Source organism: Carettochelys insculpta, chromosome 1 (genome assembly GCF_033958435.1).
Source record: "Carettochelys insculpta isolate YL-2023 chromosome 1, ASM3395843v1, whole genome shotgun sequence".
NCBI classification, from domain to species: domain Eukaryota; kingdom Metazoa; phylum Chordata; order Testudines; family Carettochelyidae; genus Carettochelys; species Carettochelys insculpta.
The window spans coordinates 223,087,716-223,101,480 of NC_134137.1; the positions used below are offsets into that span (position 1 = coordinate 223,087,716).

General features: G+C 45.0%; 1 protein-coding gene across 1 annotated transcript in view; it reads left to right on the forward strand.

The window, feature by feature from the left end:
• Positions 1–452: 452 nt before the first annotated feature.
• Positions 453–13,765, forward strand: part of GAP43 (growth associated protein 43) — a 77,771-nt gene continuing 64,458 nt past the window's right edge. Inside the window, exon 1 of the mRNA XM_074983561.1 lies at positions 453–513. Coding sequence (XP_074839662.1) covers positions 484–513 — 30 coding nt within the window. The 5' untranslated portion in view covers positions 453–483. The remainder of the gene's footprint in view (positions 514–13,765) is intronic.

Genomic DNA, 13,765 nt, shown 5'->3' on the forward strand with positions numbered 1-13,765 from the left:
CGTTCCCCCCCACCTCCGCAACGTTCCCTTTTCTGCTCAGCTCAGTACAGTGGGAAAGTCGCCGGGTAATTGGGTCCAGATTGGAGATGTTTAAATATTCATGAGGCTGGCAGGGGACTGGGAGGGGGTGGCTGCCTGGATTGTAGTGGGGGGTGGGGTGGGGTGGTGACTAGTCATTGAGAGCTAGTGAACAATTCTGGGAAAGATACAGAGAGGGAGGGAGGGAGGGAGGGGGAGAGAGCGAGACAGCCCGTGTGTGCATGTGTGATGAGCAATAGCTGTGGACCTTACAGTTGCAGCTAACTGCCCTGGTGTGTGTGTGTGTGTGTGTATGTGTGTGTGTGTGTGTGAGTGAGAGAGCGATAGAGAGAGGGAGGGAGGGAGGGAGTGGAGAGGGTGGGGGGGAGAGATAAGAGAGAGAGAGGAGGAAAAAGGAGAGAGGAGAAGGAAGGAAGAAGAAGGAAGGAAGGGGACAATACAATCATGCTGTGCTGTATGAGAAGAACAAAACAGGTAGAGCTGAAAATTTTATACTTCTTTCTGTGGAGAAATTCCCAGACTCTTGGATGTGTGTGTGTATGTAAGGGGTGGGGGGAGGAATTTTTAACTGCTTCTAAGCAGCTGTCTTCTTTGCAATTCTTTAGCATCTTGCAGCTGAAGGCTATTTTCACACCCTTCCTGATGCCTGTTTGTCTTTCTGCTGATGGTGATGTGGGGAGAGGGTGGCCTGTCTTCATGTTTGGGGAGAAATAAGGATCCCCCTCCCCTTTTTTTTTAACGGTGGGCAGATGTATTGCATAGGGTTTTCTGTCTCTGATTCTGAGGGTGTGGATGTGGAAGGGGGAGGAGGGAAATGTGATGAGAGGTGGCTCTACCTCAAAGATGGGGGGAAGCAATTCCTCATCTTATGCCAAAATAAATAAATAAAAAAAGATATTTGGTGAACCCTGATCCCTGATGCCGGCTCTCTTTGCTGTGATAGATGAAAACTGCTTGATGTGCATGTGCTCTGAGATGGCCAGGGGGACAGGTGCATTTTTTTTTCAGTCTGGTGAAAATAGAGTGAACAAAAATAAACTGGTGATTTCTTTCTTTGCTTTTTTGGGTCTTAATCATATCAAGTGCAATGAATTAATAGGAAAAGTAATTGGCCATGAAGTCGGCAGGAAAAAACCCAGCCCTCTTTGCATCCCTTTCATAGTATGACCAGTTAGGCAACTGTGCACCAGCTGGTAAAGAGACAGAGGACCACGCCTCTATTAGCTCTGAGCTCCGATGGGATGAGAGAGATGAAGCGTATGAACCTGTTGGAAACTGATTCATTCTCTCTGCTGGTACCTCCTGGCTTTCCTTGAGGAGGGTGGGAAGAGGGGCTAGGGTACAGCTAATTTTCACCAAGAAAAAAACGAGAAGCCCAAAATAATGAGGAAATAAAGCGAGCTGTTTCATTCCCCCTCCACCCCACCCCTTTCCTTTCAAACTGTTCACTTGAAAGCCAAAATCTCCTCTCAGTTAAACTCCTTTGACTTCAGTTGGAATTTTCTCCAGATTTTCACCAATGGACCAAGGGCAGGATTGAGGTGCCTTTGAAAGGTATTCTGACAACTTTCTCTATGTGGATAATAACAAAGAGGAGGGGGGTCCTCCTTTAAGTGCAAATCTTGTCTCAGTCTTGTAACTAGAAAGCAGCAACTGAACCTGCATTCTATATACCTTAAGGTGTATATTACTGCAGTAATCTGCAGTAAGAGCCCAACCCACTGCTGAAAGCTGTAGAGGTTTGGATGCTTACTGTAGAATATTGTAGCATTTAATTAAGTACAAGGTTGAGGTGCATTTGCATGCCTCGTGTGTGCTCCCATGTTAAGGAGTCATATTGTAGAATCATAGGAAGGAGCAGGTGAAAGGGACAGAAGAGACCCAACCTTATATATTTTTCCTGTGCAGGTTTCAGATGCTCTTCAATTAATTATACAGCCACTAAAACCTGGAGAAAGGTAGGAGGGGGAACACGTTGCAACCAGCCAGCGGAGCACGTTTAGTTGGCCAGTGTGGGATGAAAAGAGAGGAGGAGGAAGGCAGACAGGCAGAATGACAGAGCAGTGGGTGGAGAGGCATAGCAAATTTTAAAATAAAATAGCAATCTCTTGGTTTTTTGGAGGCAAGAGGCTGGGAAGAACCACGGGGGGGTGCGTATTTTCTGCCATATTTTAGTAGGACGGGCTTTAACACATATGGTTAATAGTTCAACGTATTCTTTAATCTATATATGTCATTCCTGTCTTTTTATTATCATCACAACACATTTATAAACATGTCATACAGAGATTACACATTTGCATGCCCCAAAAAATTCAGACACCCATCCAGACACACATTCCCCCCATACATTCACACATACATCCAGCCCTTCCAGCGCCAGACTAACCACACACATCCACTCACAGCCAGACACACCCATTCATACTCCTACACCCATACTTGCATTCATACATATTCACACATAAAATATTGCTACACTGACTACATAAAACTTTAAAGAGCAGAAATGATGATACCCCAAGAGAAGCTTTAATTTGGAGGGAAAATATATTTAGTTTTTCAGTCTGCTTTTTCTCTCTTCCACTCCAAGCTTTTGTAAATAGAAAGGAATCAGATTAGATTCTTCGTAAGGAAACAGGATCTTTCTTCCCAAAATAAAAACAAATTTCCTCCCTCTGGGAATTTTTCTGGGGAAGCTCCAATCACCCTGCCTTTCTGACTGTGAAAGAGCAAAGTGCTGAAATTACAAATATGGATTCAGAGAAATGTCTTTAAATATGTGAATGTATACACATGTCTGTGGGCAGAAATGGCAGGGTAGATAACTAAGTAGCTGACTGACTGCACCTGCAAATGAGAGAGCTGCATGTGTAAATTCTATCATCTGCACCAATGGCTTGCACCTCCAAATTTATACCCCACAAAATCTTGAGCTAAACTGATGCAAAATGAGAGGAGATGCAAAATGAGATGGGCTGGAGAGCCTTGGAAATGTGCCCTAAAGTTCATTTCATACTCTACATTAAATACAGGAAATAACTCATGCTGTCTACAGTATCTCTTGATTGCATAGATAGAGCATTTAATATACCTACACTAGACGGGATGAGACCGATAGGAGAGCATTTTGTATACATACAGGAGGGTGGATGGACATTACTGGGTCAAATGCCTAGACTGCATGAGTAATTCAATGATAACTCACAAGCAGGTTTCTTTTCACTTGTGGATGAAATGATTTTCATTCATTGCCAGACATGTTTTATGGCTTTCCCTACAATACAGTCCTCCATTCATCACACTTGTGCCTGAAAGAGACTGCAAAGGTTTGAACCCTGCCACACCCATGAAATGAAAGGCAGAAGAAGGAGGGGGAGGAGGAAGAGGCAGAGTCTGCGTTTCTTTCCTCTTCCACATGAGCAGCATGAATAAACAGGATTGTATCTGTAAAGATGCAGTTTAATGCAATTGGAGAGGAAGCAAGCGTTTGGGGACCATTTCAGCAATTACAGCCAACCAGCACGGTGTCTTGTCAGGCTGGGAGCCAGCGAGGTGAAGTGGGAGCAGGGGAAAAAGACAGACAGACAGAGAGAAAGAGGAATGAACATGAGATTTTATGGCTTCGGGATACTAAAATGTCTCAGACCTCATTTAGAATACCTTAATTATGCTGCATGATGCAGATGCTGCAAAACTAAAAAGGCATATTTGTATCTTCAAATGCCAGTACAGAAAGAGAAAAGTATATTTCCTGCTTTAAAAAAAAAAAGAAAAAGGCTTTTCAGACAGGCTGTCAGTTGATGTAAGTTGTTGTAAAGTCACTGACTAGAACAGAGAGATGTAGATTTATACCAGCTGAGGATTTGGCTGCTGTTTCTTTTGGTAAGTGATTTCTGCATGTGAAGTTAGTTGCCTGAAGTTCTCATTGCTCCTGTTTACCTCTCTTGGATAATGTCTGTGGGAATTTCCTTTGAAACGAAAGTGTCCACAGAAATAGCCATCCCACTCTTCCCTGCCTCATCCTCTGCTGCCTTCAGTGAGCTCCTTACTGTTAGAGAAATTGATTTCTTCTAAATCATGGAACGTAAGCACTCTGGATGTCACATGTGAGCTCCCTTGGGGAATTAATTGTAGGCAGTGCTTCCCAAGGGGAACATACAACCATAATGCTTAATGGGAGAGATACCAGTCTAACAGCCAATCTAAGTTTCCTGTCACTACTCACAAATGCATGGAGGCTGTAACAGAGGAAAGTGCATTTAGTCTGCCCCCAAACGGATGTAGAAAACCTCCTATTAGCACCTAAAGGCTATATTCAGACAGGTCTGTAGGGGCCCTGTCTCCTTCTGGTCTGAGGTTGAGGGGGTGTGTACAGCCTGAAGACTCCCGCGGTCTCAAACTGACAGGATGTATACAACTGAGGATTCTTTCTGTCTCATCCTAAAAGGATGGGAAAACTTGATGGCTTGCCCATCCCACACTGAGAGACAGGCTCTGTAACCAGACACCTCCAACATCTCCTATGATAACAAGATGTGCATAACATGAGGGCAGCACTAGCATCACCCTGACAAGGTGTAGTGTGTGCAGTTTATACCTGGGTGGCTGCCCCTTTCTCATGCTGACAGCATGTGTGCAACTGAGGAGGGGCAGAGAGTTCTATGAGCCTGCGGTGCCGAGGCACTGGGAATATTCCTGGTCCAGGACCTGGCTCCAGCAAAGTTCAGGCCAGGTCTCTCTCCCGGCCCCTCCCCCGGTGCCTCTCTTGGCCAACCTGCTGCCCCTCACCCCAGACATGGAGGAGGGGAAGTTTGGGTGGGAGAGGGCTGTGGGCTTTGAGAGTTCTGGGTACCACCAAAATTTCAGCAAACCCTCACCCCTGCAACCAAGTCCTTTCTGAGTGAGGAGCTGCAGAACATGCTGTGTAAATCTTGGCATGCTGCTTCTCCCATGCTGACATGGCAGTTTTGGCTGAGCTGTGCTCAGCGGAGGACCCAAGGAGGCAGGTTAAAAGTAGTTTTATACCATCTTATTAGAATAACCTGAAGTCTTCTCTGAGTGCACAGCTGTCTCTGGATCGGTGGGGCCATTCCAGGGTGTGGAAATAGGCAAACTATGGAGGCATTATAACCATGCTGTCTTTCCCCTGGCCATGCCACTATATCACCCTGAGGTACCCCAGGGAGAGGGGATTCTCAGCTGGCCACAGCTGTAACCTGTAGGCTCTGACTTTCTCATATTGCAGGTAACAAACAGTTCTGTGGAACTTAGAGATTAGCAAACATGTTAGGTCATGAGCTTTTGTGGGCAAACCCCACTTCATCAGAGGGTTTTGGAATGGAAAAACAGACTAAGACAGCTGCAACTCTGAGGCTCCATACTGCACGGGCATGTTTAAACTGCAGGCTCTGCCTACTCTGTACTGTGAGGTTGGGTGTAACCTGAGGACTCTGCCAACCCGATGCTGACTAAGTGTGCATTATCTAATGGCTAAGTATGTTTCAAGCAGAGGCCATGCAGGGCCTGAGGACTCTGCCTTCCCCATCCTGAAATGGTGTATGTGGTTACTGATGGCTACTCTGGTCTCAAGCTGTGAGGTGTATATAACCTGAGGCCTCAGCCTGTGCCACGCTGCCTGGGTGTGCGTAACTTGACAACCAGTCCATTAGTCTATGTTTTTCTTCCCACTGATATCCCTCTTTAATTCTGACCCTGTTCCCTCTGCCCAGTGACTCCCTGCACCTCACATACCTCTTGCTTCTCTTGAATCCCTCTGGGCTTTATCTCCTCCTTGTCTGGGTTTCGGAATGAGAAATAGGTCTGGGCAGAGCCGCAGGCGGCTGCCGCCACCTCTGCCTTAGAGCTTGTTTACTGTGCGCTGGGCCTGTGTTGTCCGGTTCTTCCCTCTTCTGTGAGGTTAAGTATCCTCCCCAGGGGGTTTGGCAGACAGTGTAGCTCTGAGCAGTGACGTCCCCGTGTGCATACTTTAAAGCAGTAACTGTAGCCCACGGCTCAGCACTGAGGATATTGGACCTGCTGAGTCTGGCAACTGGATCCATTGTCCTGAAGCCATAGTAAGCAAGGCCTGAAGAGGGTGCTGTGTCATCTCTGTTGGTGCGGAGTGGGATTCTACTGGGAAGGATTAGGAAACTGAGGCATATTGTGGGATTAAATGTAATGGCTCCTAGCAGCCAATCCCTTTCACCAGCTATTGTCCAAACTCTGATCCTGGAGCCCATGCACATTTATTTAACGTTTTACCTCCAGAGTTCTCCTGAGCATCCTGGGAGAGCCCATTCACTCTCAGAACTGCAGTAGGCTCACGCTGATAACTGTGGAGCTGAGTGCTTAATGCCCAGAAACGGCCATCTGGAGAACAGGGTTCAAATTGCTGCTCTGCTGTTAGTCTGTTGTTTGAGTTCAGCCAGGGGCAGGCAAAGTACCTCTCAGTATCTGTCTCTGAGAAACAGGGATAATGCTTCCCTACCTCAGAGGGAGTTTGAGAGTAGGTACATTAACATTTGTAAAGAAGCCCATACATGGAAGCTGCTGTTAACAGACCAAGGGTTCTATTCTCCATTCTAGATCACTTGGGGGACCCCAAAATGTTTATCACTTGCTTGGGTTGCCTGACACACACCACCTCTTGTTTTCCTAGTTCAGGGTTTATTGGACTTACTCTTCACGTGGCCCACACATTGGCATCATGGAGATTTTCCTTCCATTTACTGTCACACCAACCTCCTCTCGTCCCATCTGTGGTCATACAACAGTCATGTAGCAACCTACAGCAATTGCTCGCTAGGAAAAGGACCATTAAAAAGTGCTGATGTATTTTTAGCTCCCCTTTTAGTGCATGAAGGATTTTGTCCTTTCTGGATGAAGTTACATCACATCATCTCCTTCTGTTCTTCATTTCATCTCATCTTTCCGTCTGCTCTGCTCATTGCCCTCCCCCTGTTTCCTTGCACATGCTTTCCAGATGCTTCGCCCTTCTGCCCTATTTGTGCACTTACCTTCTTGGCATGTGGTCCTCTGTCTTACACAGGCCTAGTCTTCCTCTGGTCTGCTTTCCTTCTCCAGTGTTCTCATGGGCATTCCTCTCCTATGGACAGCTCTGGTCACGGATGGCCATGCACATTTCCTTTCATCTTCCCCTTTACATCAGCAGCCCAGCGAAGAGGCAACTCAGATGGCTCTTCCACCTTGTTTCTAGTTGCTTTTTCAGGGTGCTTCTTTGCTTCGGTGTCTACAGAAGCAACTGGCACCCGTCACCTATTGAGAGGAACTGAATGCCATGCTGAGTTGCAACTCCACATCCACATATTTCTGCTGTCAGGCATGGTAATAACCTCTCCCACCCAATAGTCTCAGTAGCTTCCCTTGATGATAGAGGGGTAGTAACTACAAGTCTCATCCCCTGCGCTGCCACCATACCCATCCCTGATATCGGTAGGGGTAATACATGCAGGCTTCAACTAGCATTATCTCTGTTCCAGGGTTGGAAATGGGAGGGGAGGACAAATATTTTGAAGTAGTACTATGGCAGGACAGGATGTGTGGTATACAGCAATATCTAATCCTCTGCCCCTTTTCCTCCTAAATCTATTGTGGCCGCCTCGACTACTCATCTCATTCTGGGGGCTGCAGACAGCTCTCCTACTCTTTCGTTGGCCTTAGAGCCGTTCTCTTGAGTCTATTCCCCTCCTCTAGGGTTCATTGGGCTAGATTCCTCGAAAGGGAAGTGAGGAGCTCCTTATCTCATTTCAAATTATAACCAATAAATGTCAGCCCCATTCATTACTCATCTACTTCTGAATTTCCTTGAATTAATTCCAGTGATAATCTCTGTACATCTCTATTTATAGAAAGTCAGCTCATAATATTGAACCATCCTCTGTGTAGGAGCTGTCTTGCTCTAGAGGCACTAATCTGGTAATTAATAGAGCTAATAGGGTGTAAATCAACCCCACCCCTTCTCTGAATACCCCTTGAATTTGGGGGAGATAGAGGATCTAGATACAAACTCTGCCTTTATCCTTCCCCCTTTATAACAGGATTTAACCAAAATTCTAGCACAAAGATCCCCTGTCCTTGGTAGTTTGAGCCTGTCATTAGTAATCAGTTGTACCCGGGTTTATGTAGAATTTATTTTATTCAAATAATCCATGAGGCCCTTATCAATAAGCATCTATCTCTCAATCTGTTTAACACAATTATTCTATTTAGCCCATGCTCCAAGCACTTTACAGAGTCTCAACTCTGGAAATAGTCGAGCTGGGGGCTCATAGTCCCTTGTCCTACACCGTCTGCTGTCATTTACACCTGAGCAAACTGAGTGCACTTGGGCATGAAATATTACCATTCCGATTTGACAACGGAGAATTAGGCTCGGGATCTCTGTTCTTCTCTCTTGCTCTTCCATTCCCTCGACTCCTACCTAGGAGTAAACTCTCTGGATGATGCATTTATGTCACTTTCCTTTTATTACTGTATTGCTGGAAAGTGGGGTCTAGAAATGAGCTTTGCATTTTCTCTGATGGCAGTGGCATTAGGGATCATTCTGAACTCTTGCAGAAGTGAGTTCCACAGTTGTGGTAAGTTGCCAAGAAAGCTCCATCTCCTTCACTCATAAGTTTCAGTGATGAAACACACTGGTCCTTTGTCCTTGATGAACATGACTTTCATTGGAGAGAATATTCATAGACTGAGAAGTGATGACAAAGGTAACTCCAACTAGTCCTGGGTAGGACTTGAGCAGCTTACCATAACACTGAACATGCATTGAGATAGTGGAGCATTGGAATGAACTGCTCTTTGCAATTTGTTTTGCTTAGTATATGGATTAGTTCTGCTTTGGGAATCAGCTGGAGCTTTTTCAGGGTCAGCATGTTCCTTCCTATTTCATTGCACTGCAGTAGTCAAGCTATAGGTCACAAATGCATGGCACACAGAAACCAAGTTGGAGTCTGATGTCCAGAGGTGGACAAGGACATTTTGAACAGCCATAGCTATCTGTTCTTCATTAGCTGTGGGGTCTCCAGAAGAACCTGTAGGCTGCATACCATCTTGAGACTCTGAGAACAGATAGCCACAGCAGAGGATGATGTTTGGTGGAGGAAAGTTTTTTCAAGGCACCATAACCAACCTCTAGTAAGACCTAAATGAATAAGTAAGCAGCCAGCCCAACCTAAACAATAGAGTCTGATAAAAGATCATTCCTTTATAGCCACCAGTCAACCTGACTAATAACTGGAAGAAAGTAATCCCCGATTAACTGAAAGAATAAGAAAGGAAGAGTGACTAGGAATAACAACTGGTTCCACTGTTCCCAGAACAAAAGAAGAGGTAAAAAATTAAAGATAATCCTGAGGGAATAAACAGAACATGCATTGTGCCCAAAAGCCAGCCAGAAAAGGTTGAATTTGACACAAATAAGAGGGGAAATTCCATTTTTTGTGTTAGCACTGGATAAAGGGCAAAAGGGTCTCCAGTTCTGTGCCACTGAATCAGAGTATGAATAAAAGGAAAGGAAGAAAACTTGTAAATTAAGTACAGTGGAATCCAAAATGATTCAAGGAGTTTTGGATCAGAGAACCCTCCTCCCTCCTAAAAAAGATAGACACATTCTCTGGATCTTCCAGAACCATATGGTTCTGTAAAACTGGGCTGGGTATGAGAAGGTGAGTGCACTTTCTTATAGGATTTCTTATGCTTTTACTGAGAGCCTATGTGTAAATTTATGAGGACATGTTAGTGCAGGGCTTCCTGTCTGGTCATCACCTGGAAGTTCAGAGGTCGTATGAAAACAAGTCAAACTAATTTTTAGAAGTTCTGCCTAAATTAATTTAGATTTCAATTTTATTTATTATAGTAATATATTATTATAGATTATATTAATATTAATATACTATTCTGGTTATATTTTATTAATTATTCCGTAAATGTGATGGCTGCTTTATAGAACAAATACAGAGACTGAACTTTTTGAAGGGACTTACAGGTGTTTTAAACTGAATGGCAATTGGGCTCTTAACTCCCTTGTGCACATTTAAAAATTCTAACAGCGTGACTGCTAATAAGATCGTACAATCTAGTGACGCTGCCCTTGAAATCTGCAAACATTTGGCCATTGACTTCAGTGGGGAGCACAGTCAGGTCCTCAGGGCTTTTCTACGCATGTGGCTATTTTTGAATAACTCCATGTGTAGACACTTTTATCTTATATGCCTTGTTCCTGTTTAGTTTAATTCACAGTAGTTCCATTGTGGAAGGCCTTGTGAGAACCATCCTATATTGGCTGAATTTCATCCTTGATGATTTGTTGTCTTGATTCATTACATTTTTTGGTTCCAAAAGCTCTGAAGCTTTGGTTCTCTGTAGCTCACCACTTTCCAGTGCCCAAAGTCTTCTAAATGAGGGTGTTGGGTGGGAGACCTGGAACTGCATAGATATCCTTTTGATCATCATGGTGGTGGATTATCATAACAGATTTACCAGATTGGAGGCTTCTATCTGGCTAGCATTTGCTCAGGTTGTTATATATGACAGTCCTTCAGGAATTCCCCTTGGAGTTTTATGCCTCTCTCAGAGCTCATCTGAGATCCTTAATCCCCTTTATTCCTTATAGCACTCTACCTTGCGTCTCAGCAGTTTCTGGGAACCATAAGCAAACATATTAGGCACAGTATAAAAGTAAAGAGTCCGTTCCTTCACAGGATACACACTCATGTGACTGGGAGTGTCCTCTCTCATTCACTGGCTCATGTGTAAGACCTAGAAAGGTGTTTCTTCCTTGGTAATTCCAAAGTCCTAGGTGGGGCTGGAAGTGGTGCTTATAGTTGAGGTTCATAACTCATTCTGTTATATGAACCTGTCTTCAAAGGTTTGGGGGAAGGATAATTCTGTGGTCTTCAAAAGTTGGGGACAGATAGCTTGGTGGTTTGTGTATTGGCCTCCTAAACCCAGGGTTGTGAGCTCAGCCCTTGAGGGGGCAATTTAGGGATCTGGGGTAAATGGATTAAAAAAATAAATAAATACCTCAGAGAGGGTGGCTGGCCCTGCTGTGAGTGCAGGGACTAGACCTGATGACCTCTCAAGGTCCCTTCCAGCTCTGTGAGATAGGTATAGCTCTGTAAGTCTACCCAACTTCAAGTGCTGGGGCAGAAAATTAGGCTGAAAAAAATTGAAGGGTAGGGGGATTTCAGCAAAGAAATGTTTGGCTGTTTCTGAGAATGAGATTAGAGACCAATAGGTTGGATTGCCCTTGTTAAAGAGTTCTTAAAACCATTTATTTGAGAAATTCTAGCATCTTGGTGCTTTGTAATGGGGATTTGAAATTTTTCATGATAGACCACACTGAAATTGAAGAACGTTCTTCTCTCCGTTTATGCTCATATTTGAGCTCGTCACCAAGTTCTGACGTGCAGTTTGCACATGCTTGGTCAAGGATTGATAAAGTCTGACAGCTAAAACCTCCAATGTTCCATCTGCAATGAACAATGCTTCCCAGCCCAGACCTGCAAGGGTCCAGCAGGACTTTTTTAGCAATTGTTCCCTCCTCCTCCTCTCCTTCTCCACTCCACCAGGTTGGTAGGGGTTTCTTTGTCACTGGAACTGAGAGCAAGGGCGAGACCTCTGTCTTCCCTGTGCCTTCAGTACTCCTTTTGCTGGTGGCCTGTCAGTGTGGACGAGGAGAAGGATGCAGCCTGACTGGAATGCAGAAGGGGAAGCCAGGGTAAAGAAGGGAAGCTGTGAGATGAAGGAGACATGGACAGGTTGGGGATGCAGCCTGGTGGGAAAAGAATGCAGAAGACTAAGAGCAGGTGAGTCAGGGACAACGGATAACAGTCCAGGGCAGAGGGATGGAGATAATAACATGAACAAAAGAGGTCAGGCTGGAGGGCCAGAGACACAAAAGTCTGTGTGCACAGTCCCTTCCACAGCCTGGACTTACACCGAGGATTCTTGAGCCCCCAGCCGTTTTTTTTCTTCTGGCTTCAAACCCACTGAGAAACTGTGTGCCTCATCCCTTTCTCATGGTAGTTCTGTACAGAGGATAACAGCTTACTACTCTTATCAGATCAGGTCAACCTGTTGATGACCCATTGAGAGTCAATGTGGATCCACATAATGCAATTTCTGTTTATCCTGGGTTTTTATTATCTGATGATTTGTTTACTTATTGTGGTGAAATCACACACAAAACTGTGTTAAGGATGGACTGCCTTTGGGGAATGAGTCTGATTGGTGTAGCAGAGCAGGCTGTAGCTTCAGGAACCCTGCATCATTTGTTCAAAAAACTGGATGGGGAGTAATGAACAAGGAAGGGGTTTGAGGAACAGAAAAGAGGGTCTTATGATTGATGCAGTTCAACACTGCCCTGGAGAGCTGGATTCTATGCTTGCCTCTACCCCAGAGGCTATATGTGAATCTAGGGCAAGTATTTAACCAAATTCCCACAGGTGGCTGCTAATTGTGTGTTTCTCATTTTCTAGGTGCCCAGCTTGAGGCAGGGAAGTATTCAATTTATAAGGGTAGCATTTGCACAAGGGGTACAAATTAAAGTTTCATGGAGTTGATTAATTTTGTTATTTCCTAACTTTTCAGTGCTTGACTTTGGACTGTTATACATACCCACTGCCCATGTTAGTCAGTGCCAGTCTCCACTATAGGTTCACTGAATCATAGAATCATAGGTCTGGAAGGGACCTCAGAAGGCCATCAAGTCCAGCCCCCTGCCCAAAGCAGGATCAACCCCAGCTAGGTCATCCCAGCCATGAGTATGTCAAGCTGGGACTTAAAAACCACTAGAGCTGGAGATTCTACCACCTGTCTCAGTAACGTATTCCAGTGCCTCATCACTCTCCTGGTGAAATAGTTTTTTCCTAATATCCAACCTACAACTCTTCCTCTGGAACTTCAGACCGTTGTTCCTTATTCTTCCATCTGTCACCACTGAGAACAGTCTCTCTCCATCCTCTTTAGAGCCGCCTTTCAGGAAGTTGAAGGCTGCTATCATATCGCCCCTCAGTCTTCTCTTCTGCAAACTAAATAAGCCCAAATCTCTCAGTCTCTCCTCATGGGTCCTGCGCTCTAGCCCCTTAATCATTTTCATTGTTCTCCGCTGAACCTGCTCTAATGCGTCCATAGCCTTTCTATACTGGGAGGCCCAGAACTGGATGCAATACTCCAGATATGGCCCCACCAGTGCTGAATAGAGGAGAATAACAACTTCTCTAGATCTGCTGGAAATGCTCCTCCTAATGCATCCCAATATGCCATTAGCCTTTTTTGGTTACAAGGGCACACTGTTGACTCATACCCAGCCTCTCATCCATTATAATCCCCAGGTCCTTTCCTGCTGCACTGTTACTTAGCCAGTCAGTTCCCAGCCTGTAACAGTGCTTGAGATTCTTCTGTCCCAAGTGCAGGACTCTGCAACTTGTCCCAGTCTATTGGTCCTGCAATTCCCTAGGTTTGGCTCTTTCCTCCTATACATTTGAATTAGGTGACTTTGTTCACCATACTGCCTGCATACCAGCAGGGGTTGTATGTCACTGAGGCTACAGAATAAACAAGCCCCCTGCTCTCTGTTCTAGGGCCCAGTCCTATCCTGGCCAGGAGCAGCTGGAAACTATCATTACACAAAAATTCATCCTGACCGCCCCTCATCCCACTCCTGTTAGCTCTGCCTCAGTGCATGCCCTGTCACTTGGATGTG